The following is a 23351-nucleotide window of genomic DNA, read 5'->3' as shown; positions in this document are numbered from 1 at the left end:
AAGAAATACAGGGGGCGCCAACTACTTTTTAAATAAAAAAATAGTAAAAACTAAACTGGAGAAAAGAAATTAATAAATTAATAAAGAAATTAAAATAAAATAATTAGTTAAATATAAATTAATAAAGATGTGACGTTTATAACGTTACAGTATGTATGTCAAAAAGACCTTTGAAATATTTCAATCGAACGTACACATTTTGTTTTTTGAGAACCTTGAGAGTTTTTCCACCTTGGAAATCGAAAGTGTAAACGTAATGTATTTTTAATTAGCATATCAGTTTAGTTAGGTCCCACTAAATAATACGTTGCTCCACCATGAGGTAATCATCTCTAATACAGTGGATAATCATTTTCTATTATTTAACTTCTAACTAAAGTCCTGTAAAAGTTAAGATTTGAGTAGATATAGATTTCGTCATCATAATATTACTTTTATGACATGCAATTTGGAGCAACAGTATGAAGTATCCATTCGAGTATTTCATAAGAGGCATATAAAATAAAAGCTGATAATTTAGATGACAGTCTTTTCACTATACATAAATATTAACACTCAATATTTTCTTCCTTAACGAACCACGAGATATATTCTAATAATTTTCAATTGCTCTGTATTAAAACAAGCACGGATAAACCCAATAAAAACCTCGATCAACCAGGGAAAATATTTCGACGTCATTAAAAAACTGTTTACGTAAACTTCCGCATTATCATCATAAAGGTATCTCCAACAATCAAAAAGTGACGAGAAGCGAGAGAACAAAAAGAGCCGAAAGGGCCCAAAGCGAAACGTGTTAAGAATAAGAGAATAAGGGTTTCAAACGACGTGTGCCTTAAATTTTTAGAGGGGTCGGTTGTTAAAAAACATGACTCTAAAGTTTATTCAGTTTACGTAGCAAATAAATCTTTTTTAAATCTATATTGTTTTAAATCTGAATTAAGGAAGCGGTTTTCTATGTCTTTTCTTTTGTTCTTGACTGCTCACCAAATAAACAATGGAAAATAACTTGGATACTAAGATATGTGTAAAAAATACGTAATTACAAATTAATTTATTCCATACAGTGGTGGGAAGGAATATCTAGTTAACTTAATTTTTACGGGTTTTAATTTTAGGGATATCAATATTGTTCTTTTTTGCTTATTTAGTCAATATACAGTACACGTCCAAAGAGCTAAAGCAGTAGAAAACGAAAAGTAAAAGCATATCAAAATCTATAAGGTCAACTTGAAATGAGGGAAGGTAAAAAATAGATATATGATAAAATAGCGAAACATAGAGCAAAGAAAGCCTAAGATTATATCTTGGCACGAAAATAACAATATACTTGTTCACGAGAAGGATCTCGAAACGCGATGGTGATCAAAAGGATTAAAAAAAATACTTTGACAGTTTATTAAATAAAAAATTTGACGGAAAATCAATTATTTGTTATTTTTGCCCACGATTGTCTAATATTCGCTTTTTTTTTCTGTGCCATGTTGTACCGTCTTGTTTCCTTATGTCATTCTGTGGATAACATCATTGTCCTTATACAGGAAAATCAATTATTTGTTATTTTTGCCCACGATTGTCTAATATTCGCTTTTTTTTTCTGTGCCATGTTGTACCGTCTTGTTTCCTTATGTCATTCTGTGGATAACATCATTGTCCTTGGTTTTCTGTCTTATCCATTCTATTCTTTTTAGATCTCTCTTTCGTATACCTAGCATGCATCGCTCCATTGACCTTTGAGTGACTTTAAGTTTCGATATTATCTCTTTCTTTAGTGTCTAAGTTTGGCAGCCGTACGTCATGATTGACAGTAGACGCTGATCAAATGCTTTTTTCTTCAGGTATATTAGATTTGAATATATCTGCATTTCTAACATGAGATGTCCAAGCAATTTTATTTTTCTATTGATTTCTGGGAGTAAGAAGCCAGATTTATGTAGTCCCAGGTATACATACTCGTCTACTCTCTTAAGTGCAGTGTTGTTTATTATTACATCTTGGATATCCACTACTCTTTTACCGGTACTCGTTCAACAAACTCCAAAATTCTCTCCTCTCTTTCATATACTAACAATCTCCTGAGACCCAAGTATTTTTTTACTTGGTGTCAAATATTTTTAATAGTTATAGTTCTTGTGACTTACTCACTTGGACTTTATACTGATGATACTCACCTTTATACTCACCTTCTTAACTGCCTACACAAAACTTCAAATACTTCTTTCGGATGACCATCACATAATAATTTTTTCTACTCCAAACTTTCAAAGCATTCACTCTCTTTCATCCCCATTTTAAACTCGCTAACCAATCAGAAAATTCCTATATCCCTCCTCTTATTTTACATCAGAAAAACCCAAGCATCGCTTCGAAGCAACTTCTTTAAAAATGATAACAGTTTTATCTTATACTTTCTAGATACAATACAATAACTAGCTGGTGGCTGTGGCCTTTCCAGCGTATTGACCACTGTAGAACAGACGGATCCTGTAGATCCAAGATCTTATATACACTGTGTGTCAGACAAATGGAATAAATTAGCTAATAAATAAATGAAGGAGTATTCGAAAAACGGTCGAACACGTCGATTAGTATTTATAGTTGCGCACTTTTTTTCATAAAAACTTTTTAGTTACCAGATAACGGTGGCCAATACCAACTTGCTTATTTTAAATAGAACACCCTGTATATTAATTAATTTTTAGATTTCTCGGGTCAGTTTAGAAATTTTTTTGAATACAATATATTATATCTATTTTTGACTGTTCGGAAATATTAAGTAAAATGCAAAAATTCACATTTAGAAAAGAAAATTATCTATTTGCCGAAAGTCGCTACAACATATTCAAAAACTTCTAAATAATACAAATCTAAACAATAATGTCAATGTAGGAGATATTCAAAATGCTCCTCCCCATGAACATCTTGGCAACACCCTAACCGTGAATAGAAATTTCTTCGAAAGTTACTCAACTTCGCAAATGTGATCGATCTAATCGCAAGCGTTATTTGTCTTCGTAAGTCAGCTAAGTCAGTGGGTTTAGTTTTGTATACAATACTTTTTACATATCTCCATAAGTAAAAGTTTAATGGCGTCAAATCGGCGGATCGTGGTGGCCATTCCTCCCTATCCACCGATTTAGAAATATTTGGTTGAGGTACTGTCAGACATGGATTTGGTAGTGTGGCAGTGCTCCATCTTGTTAAAACCATATCATACTCTTGTGCTGGAACTTTTCGGTTTTCTGGATCAGGATACAAGTTGGCCAACGTTGGTACTAAATTATTTTGGAGAAATGCTAAAGAATTGTCGCCATTTAAATTGCCATGTATAAAAAAGGGACCTATGATCTGATCTACAATAATTCCTGCCCACACGTTAACCTTCTCAGGGTATTGAGTATTGCCTTCTCTTATCCAGTAAGGCTTTTCCCTGGACCAATAGCGGCAATTTGACCGTGAAGAGTAAAGGTGCACTCACCAGAAAACAAAACATGTTCTAATTGGAACACATTGGTGTCTAACATTGCCATCATTTATTTATAAAAATACGTTCTCTTGTCAAAATCAACTACCATGAGCTGAGTGTGTATAATTTCATAGGGATACATTTTGTTTTCTTGTAATATTCCAATAAACGATGAATAGCTAATATCGAGTACTGGGGCTGCTTCTTGAACAGATGTATGTGGGTGTTCCTCAAACTCAAGCTTAACAGCCAATTTGGTATTCTCACTTATTACATTGTCAGCTTCTTTTTCTACCTTCTTAACATGGCCCAGCTCGTGAAATTGCTTCTCTATTTTACTAATTGTCCCTTGAGATATGTGCGACAAATCAGGAAATGCTTCGTGAAATATACGAGCTACTTCCATTTGCCTTCGTGTCTGATAGCCAATAATCTGTTTAATTGTAATTTTGTGCATTTCTGTGTAAACGAACCATTTTTCTGGCTTGCGGTTAATGAAATTCAAACGACTATAGCACTGACAACTACTTCTGTCATGGAAAAATACAACATTGGCGTTTTAAACCAAAGTAAACAATTTTTTGTTTTTTTAACATATCAATAAAAATGAATGCTTAAATAGTTTTTGCTTACTTTATCATTACCAATACCAGTGGTAGCGACTTTCGACAAATAAATAATTTTCTTTTCTAAATGTGAATTTTTGCATTTTACTTAATATTTCTGAAACAGTCAAAGATAACTATAGGACATTGTATTCAAAAAATGTCTAAAATGAGCTGAATAATCTGAAAATTAATTAATTTACAGGGTGTTCTATTTATAATAGGCAAGTTGGTATTGGCCACCGTTATCTGATACACCCCGTACAAAAAGTCTTTATGGAAAAAAATGCGCAACTATAAATACTAATCGACGTGTTCAACCGTTTTTTCGAATACTCTTTCATTTATTTATTAGCTAATTTATTTCATTTGTCTGACACACAGTGTATATAAGATCTTGGATCTACAGGATCCGTCTGTTCTACAGTGGTAGTATTGCACTAATTTACTTGTTGTGCACCTTCCACTATTATCCTTACACCATTTACTTGTGGGGAAAAAATTTAATTAACAATAAATTGTAGATTTACCTGACAGTTTATTTTCTAAAAGGCCCCTTAAGAAATCTGGGAAAAACCAAAAGGAGAAAAATAAATTACTTATTTTATATACTACGTAATTTAATTAATTTTGTTTCGCATAATTTATGGTCTTCAACCGGATACGTGTTGTTCTGAGACTAAATAAAGCAAGGGAAGAATGTAAATCTTATGATAAAAGAGAGGGGTTTATGGGAAGAGGTTTTTCAAAAGATGTTTATGAAGAGTAAGATTTATTTTCATTGTCTCTGACGTAATATATTATTTTAACAGGACGCACTATTTTAATTTGAATGCCGATCCTGAATTGAGATATGTCTACAACTCTCGTTTAAGATACAAGAGATTATTAAAAATTTTACACTTATACATGACGAATAGTTTTTGTGTAATAAACTTATTAATAATATTAATAAATAAAAATGTAATTGCAGTAGAGTTAGTTATAGACATAATTATCTCATCTTTCTTTTTAAAAATATATAAAAGTTTTAAAAATGTATTTACAAATATAATAATGTAAAAAAAGAACCTTCATGGATAACAATACTAGCAAGTAGAGCAGATAGGATCGACGAAGGGATACAGTTTTACATCATTATCATCTTTCTCGACAACCCTGTGTGGATCCTGGTCTGCTCTAAGATTCGTCGCCATTCTCTTCGGTTTCTGACAACGTGTTGCCATCTTCTGATCTCTAGTATTCCTAAGTCGGTCTCAACTCCACCTAATTCGTGGTCGACCTCTGCTTCTTCTTCCTATGGGTCTTCCTGTCGTTAGCTGTTTAGGTGTTTAGCAATCATATTGTCAGCCATTCGTAGTGTCTAGCCCATCTGTGCCAACAAGTCACTGTGTTTTAATGAACGTTACGACATCTAGTTCATTAAAGAGTTGGTATAATTCAAAATTATATCTTTTGCGCCTTTGCCATTGATCGTTTATAGCTCCAAATGTTTTGCGAAGTATCTTACGCTCGAATATTTCCAGAAGTATTTCATCCTGCGTTAGAGTCCATGTTTCCGCCCCATATGTGAGGACCGGCCCCTTAGCAGTGTTTTGTATATAATAGTTTTAGTTTTTCTTTAAATATTTCTTGATTGGAGTTGGTTTTTGAGTTCATAGAATGATTTATTTGTAAGGATTATTCCTCTTTTAATTTCTTCGATTATTGTGTTGGTAGTAGTCACTAGCAAGCCAAGGTACGTGAATCTGTGAACATGTTAAGACATATGGCTTCCAAAGACTGTTTCCCCTTCCTCATTTGTTATAGGATCCATAGTAACCAACATTTTGCTTAATTTTGTCTTCGTTGATAACTAGATCGACCCGTTTCTCCGCTGTTTCCAATTCTAGGAAATATTGCTCAACATCTGGTTTGCTACGCCCTATTAAGTCAATGCCATCAGCGTGTGCTAAGATCTGTATTGATGTATTGTGAATAGTACCGCCGTGTCTAATTCGTGTGTCTCGGACTGCCTTTTCCAAGGCAATGTTAAATTGGAGGCAAGCCAGGGCATCCTTTTGTCTGAGTCTTTAGCATTTATCTTAAAGGATCGAGAATTTTTCCCTGTATCCTAACGCTGGCTTTTTAGTTAGATATTGTCATTTTTCTTAATCGAATAAATTTTTTTTGCTATACCAAACTCAGGCATTGATTGGTGGTATAGTACTGTTCTCTTGACATTGTCGTGTTCGTATACTAATGATTTTCTCATTTTCAACGAGAATTCAATATATATATATATATATATATATATATATATATATATATATATATATATATATATATATATATATATATATATATATATATTCGAATAAACTTGAAACTTCAGTCGTATTCCTCGAAATTGAATGAAGGCTTTTCTAATTCTCCTGTTCACTCTGTGTAACATATTTTGCATATCAAACTTGCACTGACGAAGCAGCAAATAAAACAATTTGAAATTTACATATACGGCAAACTTTATAATATCATACTGAAATCAAAATTAATATGGTAAATGAAGTTACGTCCTTATTTAGATGCATATTACTATATTATACATATATTATATATATTATATATATATATATATATATATATATATATATATATATATATATATATATATATGTATATGTATATGTATGTATAAATATATATATATATGTATATATATATACATATATATATATATATATATATATATATATATATATATATATATGTATATATATATGTATATATATATATATATGTATATATATATATATATGTATATATATATATATGTATATATACATATATATATATATATATATATATATATATATATATATATATATATATATATTAACGTTAATGTAATATGTTAGATGTAGCTGTGAAGACATGAGAAATATGGAAATACGTGCTTGGCGGAGGAAGGCGATGGATAGGGACGACTGGAGAAAAATTCTTGGGGAGGCTAGGACCCACACAGGGTTGTAAAGCCAAAATGAATGAATGAATGCAGCTGTATGGCTTAATTGATTAGAATTTTCTTTTGATATTTATTTATCTAACAATTAAATAAACTAGGCATACCATTCCTAAAAGAGTATTTTTATTTCAGGACTTCCCGCGAGGTCCGTATTTAACTAGGGGATATCTCTAAGTGATGCACTCGATCCACAGCACTCCATCAACTTTTGATAATAACAATGATATTAAAAAATCAATCGAAAAAATGAGTGATTCCAGCAAGGGCAGCTATCAAGCAATAAAATCAACGGAATCTCTTCACAGTACCAAGAAATCAAAAAAGAAGACTGGAATACACCTTAACAACCTTTGGTCGATATGGTATGGAGTCTTTTTTACAGGACTTCAAGGATACACGGCCTACAAATGTCTGAAAAGGATTTTAGGTAAGTTATTCAATGTGTATAATGTGTTAAAAGTATGATGTAAAACACTCCCTTTTGTTTGATTGGAAGTTTCAATGTCCACTTTATTTTTTATTAGGTAGGTTTATATTACATTCTTTGGGAATAAAACTAATTACATTAGTAGTATGCTAGGAAAATTTAGCTTTAAGTCCTCAATACGAGAGATCCTCAGGTAAATATTTTTAGACTATTACATTACCACCGTAGGTGGCTGTATCATTAATCTCACTTTTATATAAAAATAGTTAAAGGTCATTTAAATGGCTATTAAAGTGACACATAAAGGGCATTACTTATAATATATCTCCCCACTTATTATTCTCGGAACATTAGTTTCGTCTCTAGGCGATAAAAAAGTATTCGGACATGTTTATCCTAATATATTTTTTAGCCATGACAGTTTCTATATTAGTGGAGGTGAATAGAACTAATTTTTGTAACTCAAAATCCTTACTTAATTTTATTAACTGATAAGACAACTGTAGTATAGTGTGTATAGTAGACTATAAAAATTACTGATTTTCTTTTAGGGCGCCGTTTATTTACGTTTTCTGTTGTAATCCTAACATAAAATATCATAAACATGAACGTACAACTTATCAACAATTTAAAATACGCTGACGACACGGTACTGATACCGAAATGTTTCAAACATCTACGGCAACTAGTAAATCAAGTTCTAAAACAGAGTGAAAGAGGAGGTTTAAGCCGAATACGAAAAAAGCTCAATTTCTGGTGATCACTTAATCACAACAACCACAAGGGAGTCTACTGATCGGAGAACAAATAAAAAACGTCCGGAAATACAAATGTTTATAATCAATAAATAATGACAATATTGAATATACTGAAGAAATTATATAAAACATTTGACAATTAAGATATGCATTTAGCAAAATGAAAAAAAATGTTTTTTGTAACAGAGATTTATCGATCGGGTTAGATGTTAGACATAACTGAAGTGTTACGTGTTCTCTGAGAGAAGGTCAGCGCTACGAACTGCTGTAGGTGATCATGCGGGGAAAAATGCCAGGATGGAGAAGCCGAAGTGGAAGACACATTAATAAATTTACGACAGAACTTTAAATTGCAAAGTTTTATTTTATTTTCGTTTTCGTTTTTAGCATTTTCGTTAATACCTTTTAATATTCGCCATTATTTTTAAATCTTTTGATTATATCCTCTTTGTTTTATATAAAACTTAGAGGTCGCTAGATAAAATTAGAAAATAATAATGGAAAAAATGCAATATCTTGACTATAAATAAATTAGCGAAAAATAGCAAATATAACTGTGAATAAATTACGAGAATTAACTGGTCTTAACTCATACTGTTGTCTGTACAAAGAATATAGACTCACCATTTGAAATATTGATGTATTCATAGCAGGCACAAGAATTGGTCGCGATACGTCACGACCCCATATGAGGCACAGAAGGAAGGAAGGGGTGTGTGTCTCGTCTTGAGACTTGAGATTGGGATGATCAGAAAGAACCCTCTAACCGTTAAGTGGTTTATGGACAAGTGCATCTCATAAATCAACCCTATCGTAGGGCGCTCCTGAATAGCGACAATCCAATTCAATGGTAACAATAATATGATACTTTACATGTTTTGTGTATATTGGCGATACAAGTCAAATTCTTCGTACTTAAAACATAATAAATAAGATAGCCAGTTTAACAATGTTACGAAATTTTATGAAAAACCAGAAACAATATATTTGAAAGCAAATAAGTTAGAATATGCCATTGAATTAGATTACATTATAGTACAGTAAAAGAAAAATATTGAATGTAAAATATGAAAATAAATACCACATACTTTCCCAAACACTCTTCGATATTTCGTTTTTATTTTAATTACTAGATTACTAGATCTTTCTATGACTATATAGAATATAGTGGAAGAAAAAGAAAACCTGGGAGACGAAAGATATGACGTAAGGGGAGCAGACGAGAGGGAAGAGGAACCACCAACGATTCTTAAAGTTAGAGACTCAGCGCAGTTAAAATACAAGCCAGAAACAAATCACCCGGAATAGATAATCTTCCAGCTGAACTATGTATATAAAGAAGGTGGCCACGATATCATAACTATCCAAAAACAAATATATAATCTCTTAGCTACACTATATAAAGGAGGTGGTCATGATACCATAATGGCACTACAGCAGCTCATAAAAGAAATCTCTTTTCAGTGAATGGAATATTGAAATACTTTGCAACATACCCAAAAAAGGAGATATATTTGAATGCTTTAACCACAAAGAATGACGCTTCTAAATGCCGCGTATAAAATATTCTTGATTATACTATGCCACGGTATGGCATTATATGCAGAACGAAAAATAGGAAAATACCAGGCTGGTTTCAGAAGTGGTAAGTCAACAATGCATTAGATTAAGACAAATGAAAAAACAACCATGAGACAAATTAAAAAAAAAAAAATACGAATATGGCATAGGCACTCATCACATATTTATAGACTACACGATGGCCTACGATTCTGTAAATAGAAGATAACTGTTCAGAGCAATGAAAGAACTAGGAGTACCAAATCAGTTGGTAAATTTAACAAAACTAGCCTTTAAATAATTTGTATAAAAAAATGTAGATGTATCCAGTGGGAACAGTTCAAACCTTCAAAATTATTTTAAAAAGTAATACGATTGTCACAAAATACTATCACTAGTTTAATATAACAAATCATTGCTAGATGGTAAACTACAGGGCACAAAAAATAAGAGAGCGAAGTGGCAGTAGATGTGTGCAATGTGCCGAACTTGGTGGCGACCAGTGCAAGACCGCGTACATTGGTAGCAGACATTATAGGAGGTCTAAGTCCAATTTGGCCTTGCCCTCTAAAGGCTATAGCGCCATTATAAGAAGAAGACTAATTACTAAAATACAATATTTTTTGATGTTATAAATGGAAAATATTTAGTAGTTTTCGTTGAAATATTTATATATGTGAGTGTTATTTACTGCTTCTTTTATTTCTTTATTATCATTATTTCGAGAACCATCGAGTTTTGAGGGAAATCCCGAAACAGGTCGATTTTTGTTATAAAATACCCATCTTATAACGTACATGGAGTAGGGGTGATGTCACCGGTGTAGGTGTAGTGACATAATCGTTAATTTTTTTTAATATAAATCGGTATAATGCGACACCTCATTGAAACGAGAATTTAATTCTCTATTTAACGACATTACATTTTTAACTAAAATATTTTTTTAAGGGTACAAAAACAATTTTTTTTAATTCAAATTCGACTAAATTACATCTAATGATTTAATTAATAATGTACTTTAAAGCAACCAAATTATGCATAATAATTATTTTACATTAAATGTTCCAAATGCCATCCATTGCTAGACCATACTCTTTTCCATACTCCGCTATTCTGGTCACCAGTCTCTGAAGATCTTGAATTAGTATTCAATTATTCAATTCTATTAGGACATATATGGTGCGTTAAATTTGGGATCTCCGGAAATCTACTACGGTAATCAGTATATTTAAATTGTTTATACAGCTATATAGTAGTCTTATGATAAATATGATGCCATCATCCTGCTTTCTGCGTCCAAAGATAAACATAGGTTTGCCCTAATTTCTTCCAGTTCTGTCGGCCTTCAGCTTCCTGCAACCAGTTCCCAGCGATTTTTTGACGTCACCTGTCCATCATGTAGGTGCTTTACCTCTGCTTCTTCTTTCTGATCGTGGTCTCTACATTGTAATTTTTTGGGTCCACCGCTCGTGATTCTTTCTGGTCACATGGCCCACCCAGTTCCACTTCATGCTATACTAGTTTTCTAGTTTATAACACTGTATTTGAGAGTCAGTCCAATAACGACCGTTCCATTCTTTTTTGGTCTTCTCTAACTTTGGTTGCTGTAGCCTGGGTTAATGAAAGTGTTCCGGCGCCCTAAGTCATAACTGAAAAATAAAAATTGGTCTTTTTCAAATAATTGCATGCTGCTCTTAAAGCGCAAGTTCAAGAATAAGAGTTTTTGCTTATACCATTTAAAGATGAGCAGAAGATAATTACTGTTAGGAGAAAAACTAAAAGATCAACTTACGTCAAGTCTTTAATATTTAAAAATTTGTATGTAAAAAACGATATTTACATTTTTATCCTAAACACTGAAAAAAATAAATATTTCCCGTTAAATGCAAACAAACATTTATTCGATCGCGATAGATGATGGCGTGTTTAAAGGGCATTTCGACACAAAGAAGTAGCTTATCATAATTAACTTCATTCGCTGTAATTCTATTTCATATAAGAGGATTAAAAAGTTGTGTCTAAACATGACAAATGCGAATGGGTGACAATGTAATGGCCCATATAGAAATAGGTTAATAGTTTGAAGTTGGAATTATAACGATTAAGATAAGAATCGTGACAGCGAAAAAAATGATGCCGGAAATAGTCGCCGTTGCGAGACCTACAAATTTTATTCATCAGAGTTAAAGTTATTCCAAATTTATAATTGAGCTTTGATGAAACCGTGATTATTAAAAGCAACTTGTTTCTTCTTGTAATTAGTGCATATAAGATAAGCTGTTGTTTACCATCTTGTAGAAGCTCCTTTACAATATTCAGCATAACAGTATTTTTGTCTACTTTACATGTTCATTGGTAGTTTCAATTCTGCTCTCTTCGGTTTTTTTCTTCGAGTTATTCGATTTCTATAACCACCTAATGCGCTCTTCTATAGCTTTGGTTCCTTCAATTCCTTAAAGTATTAATTAGTAAGATTCCCATCCTTATTTTCTGTGGGTGCATGCTCATTTATAAATAAAATTATATGTTTTTTCCTTGTTTTCTTAACATTTTAAACTAACAATTCTGCAAAAAAATTTTTAAAACCCTACCCAAAACACTTTCACTATCTCCATCGTTGCAAAATATGTAGTTCAGATCTACCTAATTCTATTTTAATAATTCTATAGGCTCCACATCTGGTAGTGGCTAGGAGGATTGAATAGCTCAGTAACTGCCTGTACCGGTTCCAAGCCTGGATAAAGGAACAGTTTTTGCGTCATCCGGCGAAGGGCATCCGGCAGTAAAAAACCTTCCTAAAATAATGGAGGGAAGGAATACGGGAAACACTTTAGGAATCAAAATCAAACCGATACTCGACTCAATCAAGGAGAAAAAATTGGCATGGTTCGCACATCTAACCCGGATGGACAAACCAATAGGGAAGAAGAGGAAGACCCATTAAAGAATGGAACAGTGACATCTCGCAGATACTGCAGAGTAAGGATAAGACTTGGCAGGAAGCAACACAGATGGCATCCAATAGGAAGGAATGGAGAAAGTTCGTTAAGAGCTAGGACACCTCAGAAGACTGTAAAATATTGTAATTTAATAAATTGTATTATAAACGGCCCAACACCGAAAGGTACAAATGGGTCTACTGATTAAGTAAAGTAAAGTTTTATTGTAAGATGTTCGAGATTCCTGTAGATAAAAAGTGTTTTATTGGAAATTATTTAAGTGGATATCTTTGTAGAGAAAAACGGGAGTAGAAAGAGAGATTCATGGGAGGCAGTTGACGCAGGTTGAGAGATGGGAATAAGAAATTATTAAGGAAATAGTTTGATTAAATTTGCAGTGGCATGTGATTTGGCTATAATTAATACGTTCTTTAGACTAACAACTAGTATGTTACCTAGTATAGAAGAAGGGAAAAGAAAATTAGACAGATTTTGTGCTATATAGAAGAAGTCAACTAAAAGAGGTTAATAACTGTAGAGTGAGAAAGGTTGAGTGTGATGGAAACACCCGAGGGGGTGAATAGGTTATACAGTATGGGTAAATCAAGGGACTCAAGTCATCAAAGAACTTGACTCGGGGCAGATTAAGGATGGAAGAGTGTTAAAATCCAGTGCTGAAATAAAGTAAAGATGTTATCATTACTTTAGAAAGTTGCTAGATAAAGGATACCAGAGGATGCGGGACATACAAATAAGAATGTAATAGCCGGGATAACGAGAGATGAGGTTGTTGAGGCTTTAAATAGGATGAATAATGTAAGGTAGGAGGACCTGATGGAATATCTGTGGAGATTTAAAAGATTATATGAGAGGAAGGGGTTGGCATGGTGTGGCAAATGATGAGTAGAATATATAAGCAAGAAAGGATGCCCAATGCATGAAGAAAGAGCATGATGGTCCTACTATATAAAGATAAAGGCAGCATTCATAACTATAAGAACTATAGAGGGATAAGAGGAATGCTTCAAGGTTCTTCACTGAATATCTTTCTACCTGTTTAATATTGTTGTGGATGTATTATCAGAAAAGGTAAGGTAGGGAGCTCCTTGGTCAATCCTTTTTGCGGATGATATCGTAGATGAAAAAACTTTCATGGCTGCGTAATTAGACAATGGTGTGGTACCACAGTAGAAGAATTATTTCACGTAGCAGACGATAGAGAACGATTTCAAGATATTGTAAATATGAGGATAGCCAACGTCGGAATATGAACATGGCACCTAAAGAAGAATAAAAATAATATCTTGTTAGTGGAGGAGAAAAAAGAATTGTTGGAGGAGAAGTTGGGTAGTTGGGAAAGGTTATTGAACAGGGAGCACTTAAGGTGAGCAGGTCGAAAACGGAGTATATGTGATTGGGAGCAACAAAAATGGTGGAGAAATCGAATTAATTAGGAAAAAACTAGGTTGAGTAGGAAAATTGAATTATCTTGACTCCTATATTCCGGAAAACACAACACTAGATCGAGAATTTGGTTTAGATCCCAGAGTAGACAGGATGGTTGGTTTAATTTGAAGCGAATGAGCGAAGAGAGGAGAGTACCATAAGCCTGCGTTGGTATAGACAGGAAAAGAGTAAGCGAGTAGTTGAAATAAAAATGATACGATAGGTTCCAACAAAGACTGCAATGTTAAAAGTTAAGGAAAAGTGAGATAGTTGACAACCGAAGAGAAAAAGTCTCCACCCTTTATTTTGTTTTCAACTATATTTATGCTTTTCTTCTTTCTAGTTAATATTTCCTTCAAGACTTTTTTAAGGCAAGGTTCTTTTTATTTTCATTACTTGTGTATTTATAAGCTTAATTTCTTTTCTTACGAGCCCTACTTTTAATAAACTACTATTATATATTTTGTTAAACGATCACCTACACGATTATGAAGATTCATTTTATTTAAAGGCTTTATATTATGGAACCTCAAACTTGCAGTTTCCATTAACCTTTCAAGCCCTCCTATCTCTAGCTATTGTCAAATTAAATTTGTGTGCAAAATTTCAAATTAAATTTTCCAAAGACAAAAGGCGTAACATACAAAACGTCTAATCTACAATACTACGCCGAAATTAGTTGCTAAGCAGAATTAAGTCGAAAGAGATTAACAGGATGTTTAGGAGTCGCTAAACGTTGCTTAATGTGGTTAAACTATTGTTACATTGTCTTAGAAACTTTCTTGTATACTGCACCAGAATTTAGAGATAATATCTGGCAGGAATTGGAAACTTTAGTTGGAATGGAAACAATACTCTAAACGTCGACGGTTTGTAACGTAAATGATCGAATTTATTTCTTTTTGTTTAGTTTCGGTTGTTGAGATCTAAAAGAAATAAAATATAAACAGAACAGTATTTAGCTGTTAAACTGCAGTTTTTTGCAAATTGAATAAGATATTAAAATACTGCAAATTTCTTATTGAATAAATGAAGCCAAAATGAGTTAAATAAAGACATATTTTATTTTAATATTGGTCTATATAATACAGAGGTGGTCAACTTAATCGGACTCGAGATCTACCTTGTACCACTTTAAAAATTCTGGAACATAGTCTTGGTGATCGTACATCATATATATTTTTCTCGAGTGTTTCAAATGTTTTGTTATTTATTTACAGGCGTTTAAAATTTTCAAAACGCTCAAATCAATTTGAATTTCTTGTCAACTCCCATTTCCGTTGCAATATGTATAAAATAATTAGAGAAATAACAGGAATAAGAAAAACACTTCAAACTAGGCAACTAAGAAAAAAGAATTTAAAGATGATACTAAGCCTGACATTAAACCAGAAGAAATCGAATATACAATAAAGCAAGCTAAAAGTGGTAAATCCTCCGAACCTGATGAAATTCCCATCGAAACACTCAAAATTGTGGATACGAAATCAATTGACCTTTTGGATCTATTTAATACCACATATAGAACAGGTATAATACCTAAAGAATGACTCAAATAAACATTTATACTACTTCCTAAAATGGACAATGCAAACGAGTGCAATGAACATCACACCATAGCCTTAATGGTTCATGTCTTGAAACTGTTGGAAAATTAAAACATTCATAAAATGGATAAAATTTTCTAATAGATCAAATTTATGACATCTAAATTGTAAAATTAAAAAAAATCATCGTATGTTAATAACGTGTTCTTCAAGTCTAGAAATCAAATAAGCAAAACCGTTTCTATTCACAAACCGATAATGTTTCAAACATCTTTATGTCCCTATGACTGTCTTTTAAAAATTATAAATCAAAATTTAATCTGCAAATTTTTTTTCTTCTTTCTTCTAGTCCAACATACTTTCCTCCCGGTTTAATCTTTGCCCAAAGAAATTTAGCTCTTATCGAAATAAAATTTGGGCATTCAAATGCTGCTTACAAAGTTACAAATCTGGCGGTCTATCAAAAAGAAGTTATAGTTTGTTTGAAAATGTTTGCTTTGCACTGCATGGCTGCTACCAAAAACTTCACTACTTTTTACACTTTTCACTTTTTACCGGCAAACACCCAAATTTATTTTACTTTAATAATTTTACGAAGAAAATCAAAACAACCTTTCACTTCCAAATCTCCTATTGAACTCCTGTTTTAACCCTTTAAACGCCGAATCATTAAAAACTGTAAACAAATTTCAACTATCCATAAAAAAGATGTTATTGGGATATCTTTTATAATTTTGTTTTGTGAAAAAAAAATAAAATGCTGTTTTTGAGAAAAAAACCATGTTCCCAAAATGGGAACGTTGGCATCTATAAGTCACAACATATAACAAAGTAATATCATTGCAGTAAAACATATTTTATTCCATATATTATAACAAAACTAACAAAATTTAAAATAAAACTATAAATCTAATGTTACAAATAATATGTTAGCAAGGTGAGTGATATTTATCAAAACAAAAATTTTTATGTAGACGCTTTTCACATTTAGTACACTCTAAGCGTGTTTTTCTTTGGCATACAGTACATCTACCTTGTGATGTACTTTTAGAAATATGATTTATTCCATCAAATCGTATATCTCTAAGAACTGGACAAGTTGGACCACCTTTTCTTTTTCTTGAGCTTGCTCCAACTTTGATTAGCGCCATAGCAACATTTCTTCGAAAATCCAAATGAGTTATAGTACTTTCAGGATTTACGTGTTGGTAGAAACGGAATGCTGCTACCACCGCTAAATTTAAGGAGTGAGAAAATAAATTCCACCACCATTTTTTTGATCTTAATCTTGGACGATAACTAGCACACATTCTATCGCAAAGGTCGACACCACCCATTCCAAAATTGTACTTCTTGATCAAATTTGGTTGTGGAACTTCTTTTCTATTTTCAGATTTTACTCTTCTTGTCGCATTTTGGAGCGGACTGATGGAGAAATGATTGCTTGCTATTGTAACTGCAGCGTTGTCATTCCACTTGACGCAAATAACTGTACCATCGGATTTGTAATCAAATGTTCCCCGATCTTGCTTCTTTATTGTTTTTGATGATACCAATGGACATTTATTTATTCTGTTCTCACGCACAGTTCCACATGCCCGAATACCTCTATCACACAAGCTTGACAATAGTGAATAACTGGTGAAGAAATTGTCAAAAAATACATTATGGTTGTTGGGGTTCTCAATTACTTCTAACATTTTATTTACAACGTGGGAACCTAAAGGCATCTTTCTATCTATTGTTTTACCGCAGTATATCTCTAAATTATAGGGGAATCCATCTTGTCCGCATAACATCCATATTTTGAAACCGAATCGTATTGGTTTATTTTTTATGAACATCTTAGCCGAGTGATACCCATGATACGGAATCATCGATTCATCTATGCTGAGATTTTCATGGAAAACTCCAAATTTTTTGAAGTTTTGTTTCAGCATATCATATAATTCTGCAACTTTTGCAACTTTATTACCAACTGGAAGGTTGGCATTATCACAAATATGAAGATAACGTTTTATAAGTCGGAACCTTTGCCGACTCATTATTTTCGAAAAAATTGGAGCCTGCATGTCATCTGCAGTAGACCAGTAATCATCCTCAGAAGGAACATGGTGATATCCGCTTATCAAAAGTAACCCCAAAAACTGACGAAGTTCTTCCTCAGAAACAGTAAAGTTGTGAATATTTTTATCTCTATGAGCGTAGAGTTCGGTATTATGACGAATAAATTGAACTATTTCAGATGTAAAAAATAATGAAAAAATTTCGAACTCAGATTTGCCCAAGTGTTCATCGCCTACTCTTGGTGGTGTGGAAGCTTGAGCTTGAATTCCAACCTTCTCACTCTTTTTCCATTTACGTTGAACCGATACATTTTCTTCCTTATCTTCGTCGGAAGATTCATAAGTGTGAATTTCTACTTCACCGGGTACTTCGTCTGGTATATCAGGAATATCTAACACCTGATCGTCAATAGTATCCTCGTCGCTTTCAGTACCTTGATCAGCTGAATCAGGTGGAAGAATAACAATATCCACTGGTTCTGCGGACGTTGAAGCTTCCACATCGTCGAGTGCATGTATTAGAAATCTATGCCTTCGTATAGATGATCTAAGTGTATAAAAATATATCTAAGTATTATGCTTTTTTTTGTTGCCACCAACTTACCCATAAAAACTTTTTGGATCCAAAGATATATCCATTTTTTCACTGAAATAAAACTAAAACTCAAAATTATTATAAACACCACGTGTTTTCTTCGTCGTAACGTCGTGACGACTAATCCAAGCCGTTACAATTACGCGCGGTCATTCTCTAGGGAACCTTGAATAACAGTGTTTCGCTGTTGCCAACGTTCCCATTTTGGGAACAATGAATGCTGAACGTGATATCTTTAGAAATAAGTTACGTAAATGTGTTTTTTGTAAATATTTCCTTTATATAATTCATTTACTGTATTTCTATTCAAAAATAAATCACAGTTTGGTACATATCGACTCCCAGTAACAACTTTAGCACAAAAAAGCAAGTGATATGAATGTGGACGTCATTTTGCGCGGTTTCTAGATGAATCCCGTAAGTAAAAAAAAACATTTCAGCTAACAGAAAGTAAGAATGGGACATACAGAAAGCATATTTGTTACAATATTTGAAAATATTTCAATATTTTCTGAATCCAACTTATTTTTTACTGTGTTCCCAAAATGGGAACGTTGGCGTTTAAAAGGTTAAATTACTTCCTTCCTTAACCAAACCTCTCGTTTCCTTTCATACCATTTCCTAAAATCTCTCCCTTGACCAATGAATACACTCTAACAAAAAACTTTTTCACTCTTTTCCACTCTTTCTTTGTCTTCTCGTACCGCATTTATCATAATATATACAGCACCCAAGTCGCTTTACTCCTGACAACAAACATCTACGTAACACAACTATTTGGAATACCCTAAAGTAAAACTTTATTGTTATCAGCAGTCTTAAAAACCAACCTCTCCTTTTTATTTCTAATCAAATTATGTAAATTAACTAACTAATAATCCTACTACATGCTTATCTCTAGATACAAGCGCTCACAAATGATGTTTAATATTATAGAGAAAATACTTAACCGTATTTTAAATTTCACTATTCATTGTTCCACAAAACCTATTATACCGATTTTGTCCTTTCAAATCTATTGATAACTAATCGTTCGTAGAATCACTTTAATCATATTCATTTCTTAAATATTTTTCTGAACGTAAAAATCAAGAACCATAACAATATATATATATATATATATATATATATATATATATATATATATATATATATATATATATATATATATATATATATATATATATGTTATATTATAAATTAAGAAACACTCGAAGAGTGGTGGGTTTTTCGGTCAAAGTGGAGAATTAAAAGACAAAGAAGGTGGCTACTTCATCTATTTATTGAAGACGTTTCGCTTTCTACTCAGAAAGCATCATCAGTTCATCTAAAAAGAACAATATGAAAAAACAAACATCCATAGAAAAGTTATTACATGTGTGTTACCTTAAAAAGACATGTAGCAGTCAATGATATTAAATGCGTGAAAAAGCTTACGACAATGGACATTTTGAGATCAAGTTGTATAAACAATTAATTGAAACTAGGTACAGTTTACAAATTAACAAACTTAGCACAGCAAAAGAACATGTGATAATCATACATGTATATAAAAAATTATTGTAAAAAACTTAAGTAAAAAACATTAAAATTGATATGTAGAGAACTAGAAAGATCATAAGATGCACTTCCAACAGTATATTATCAGTTAAATTTAAGTTTGACTTTAGGTAACATTATTGAATAGATTAAGATTGAAATATAATATTTAAAAGTAAAATGAAGTTACCAGTCTTTAGCTTACTAGGTGCCGCAGGTAAATGAATGTAACAGGTGTAACACCCACACCAACAACGTGAAAAGACAGTGGCCTTGAGGTCAAAATATAACAGTACAGCAAGGCGAAATACAAACCTCTAGTGCAATAGAGCGGTACATGTAAAGTATATGAAAAATTTGGGTGACAACATGTCATTAAAAAGCCAAAAAATGAAAGGAAATAGTGGTTAAGATCACCATTTTCCTCCCAGTGATTGGTTGAGAAAACCAATGAACAAAGCAAGCGAGGTGAATCCAAAATATCATATATTATAAAATCTACGTTGTGACTGGTTAGCCAGCCAACAGGTGAAGATTAATTCAACTTCCACAGTCCAAGGTTCAGTCCAATGTAATTCTCCACTTTGACCGAAAAAACCCACCACTCTTCGAGTGTTCCTTAATTTATATTGGATTGACGGGTCGTACTCCTTTTCTTGATGTTCTTCTATATATATATATATATATATATATATATATATATATATATATATATATATATATATATATATATATATATGCAGAGTTGTGATGACTACAATCTTCTCTTGAATTATTTTGAGATTTGGAGATTGCATGTGAATTTGAATAATCCTGAAAATCATGAAGTTTACATAACAGTTATACCATTGTACCCTATTGCCATAATAAATAAATCCGTCCTAATCTTTAAGCCTAGTTAACATTTAAATTGGATAACCTTTTACTATAAACCCCACGAAATGTTATTTTATGATTACTGGAAAATGTAAAATATAATATGTTCTGACTTAAAACACTTCTTGATTTAATTGTTAGTTATATTAAGTTCTTGTTTTGAAGTATATTTTAATATTTCTACTTAAAATTAAAATAACTTAATATTTATTATAATAATTAGTAATGCCATTAAAATCTAAAATCCTTAAAAAAAAGTGATAAACAATGTCATCCTTTGGAAAATCCTTTAGTTTTGCGCGGTCGTTCTGTACGTTAGAAATTACATGGAGGAAGATTATGAAATCGAAAGATTTTACTTCCAGTTTCCAAAAAAATATTATGATGTATTAAATTGTGTATTATTACAAACAAAATTTTCCCTCAATCTGCGATGTCCGGGTGGTCAAAGAGATTAGTCATATTCAGTGGGCTCTGCTCTAACAAGTTCACAGCGCAACTTTTCTTTTTATTTTTAAATAAAATTAAACTTAAATTAATAAACTGTGATAGCTAGAAAATGTTTAAAAATGATGTTATGTATTTAAAAGATAAAACTAAAAGATATGTAATATTACTTACTAGCTTTTTGCTACTACGATTTACCAAAATAACTAATGTAGGTCTTGGCAATCGTCTAATACGATCTCTAATCAATTATTTTAGAATATATGTAGAATCTGCTAGAGGAATTTACTACAAGAATTGGCCTATAACATTGTTTTGATAGATTGAGTGATGCACTCCCGTAATACTCTTGAGCTTGTCAACCTATGGTTTATTACCAATAATTATACTAACTATTTTATTAGTGTAGACAAAAATTCTTTGAAAGTAAGCTTACTTATCTAAAGATTTCCTTTGAACATTTACAAATACGGTAAAACCTCTGGCACTAAATTATGTCGAGTTCTGTTTGAAAACCGTAAAAAGCGAATATAATGAAAAAGGAAAATATTGTCATAAAAAGGTAAAACTTGGCAAAACGAGGATCCAAAAGTTTTAGAAATCTTATTACATTCAGGTCGAAAGTTTTATTTTCGCTTTTTACTGTGCTTTTTGCGTGACCTTTCAAATGACATAAAAGTTTTAAATTCTGTAAGGGCGTTTGTAAATGTGATTATAAGTCTTTTATGAATTAGGTATTACTTTCTGTAACTCTTTTACAAATCATTACAAAAAAACTTTACTTAAAACTTATTTAGTTTTAACCTCCTAATAATATATTTTTGATAAAAACTGTAATTAATAAAATAAAATTTTTAATAATTCTTTATTTAAGTTTCTACTTCTAGTTAATAATACTCGATAAAATAAAATTGTATAATACACTAGCTAAAATTTTTTATCTCAAAAAACAAATTTCACACCCAATATTTCTGAACTGAATATCTTTTTCTTTTAATTAGGCACATTGCCGGTTTTTTCTTAAACGTTGCCTTATATTCTATTTGAGCTTATCATAGGTGATTTCTGCTATCATCCTATTCTGATTCTTGCGTTTTCTAAGCTCTGTTTAATGTGTCAGTTTCTATTTTTACTATGCGTTTACACTTTATAGTCTTTAACTGTCATTCATACTTTTATCTGTATTTTTTAATTTATTAATTTCCATAGATTTAATTAAAGATAGCTTAGGGTCTTTATTTTAAATGTGGAGAATTTGAAATTTTTCGTATGATCTAGAAGGTGAAGTTCGTAGAATCTGTTTTTATAATATTGAAAGCCCTCTTGTGTTCTGCTATACGTTTGTTAAAAGTTCTACCAGTTTGACCAATGTAAGTTTTTGGGCAGTTTCCACAATTAAGTTTTTATATACCAGTGTGTAAGTAATTTTTTTTTGGTTTTTATAGTTCTTAATATGTTTGCTTAGATTATTGTTTATTCTGAAAGCTGGTGTTTGGCTCCTTTTTTCATGTGTTTAGCTATTTTTGTTGATATCTTGCCTGTATATGTAATCGAACAAAGGGTTCTAGGTTTTTTCTCTATAAGTAAAAATACAAACTTTAGGGCTTTCTTATGCAGTCACAAAAGATAGTGTCTTCACTTTAGATGTAAATTAGGGAGGTGTACTTGATATAAGTTATCACATCACAAGCGGTCCCGAAACGCTCTAAAGAAAGCATTATCAGTAAAGGGCCTAACGGCAAACTAAAAAGAATAGGATATAAGTATGACATCACAACAGCATTTCAAACAACCAACACAGATCTATCCCGTCCAAAACTAAACCTAACATTACACAAGAGAGATAAAATAACTGCATCTATAAAATACCCTGTAAATGCAACAATTTATATTTGGGAGATACCGTAAGACCACTAAGTGTCAGGATAAACGAGCATGAAACATACATCAGAGAGTTAGATAAAAATAGATGCACATGCATCTATCATCATAGATGCACGAACATGCCCATGATGAGCACAGAGTACAATGGAAAAATGCATTAATAATCATGAAAGAAATGAACATCAAAAAGGT

The 23351-nt window shown here is 32.0% G+C and overlaps 1 protein-coding gene across 1 annotated transcript in view; it reads left to right on the top strand.

Moving 5' to 3' along the window:
* The window catches only part of tinc (transmembrane protein tincar), a 613917-nt gene that overhangs the window by 214605 nt on the left and 375961 nt on the right, over positions 1-23351 (top strand). The window contains exon 2 of the mRNA XM_072523412.1: positions 7208-7502. Within this exon, the coding sequence (XP_072379513.1) occupies positions 7253-7502 (250 nt within the window). The 5' untranslated portion in view covers positions 7208-7252. The remainder of the gene's footprint in view (positions 1-7207; positions 7503-23351) is intronic.

This window comes from Diabrotica undecimpunctata, chromosome 2 (genome assembly GCF_040954645.1).
Source record: "Diabrotica undecimpunctata isolate CICGRU chromosome 2, icDiaUnde3, whole genome shotgun sequence".
Classification (NCBI taxonomy): Eukaryota; Metazoa; Arthropoda; class Insecta; order Coleoptera; family Chrysomelidae; genus Diabrotica; species Diabrotica undecimpunctata.
This window is presented reverse-complemented; position numbering and strand designations above follow the sequence as displayed.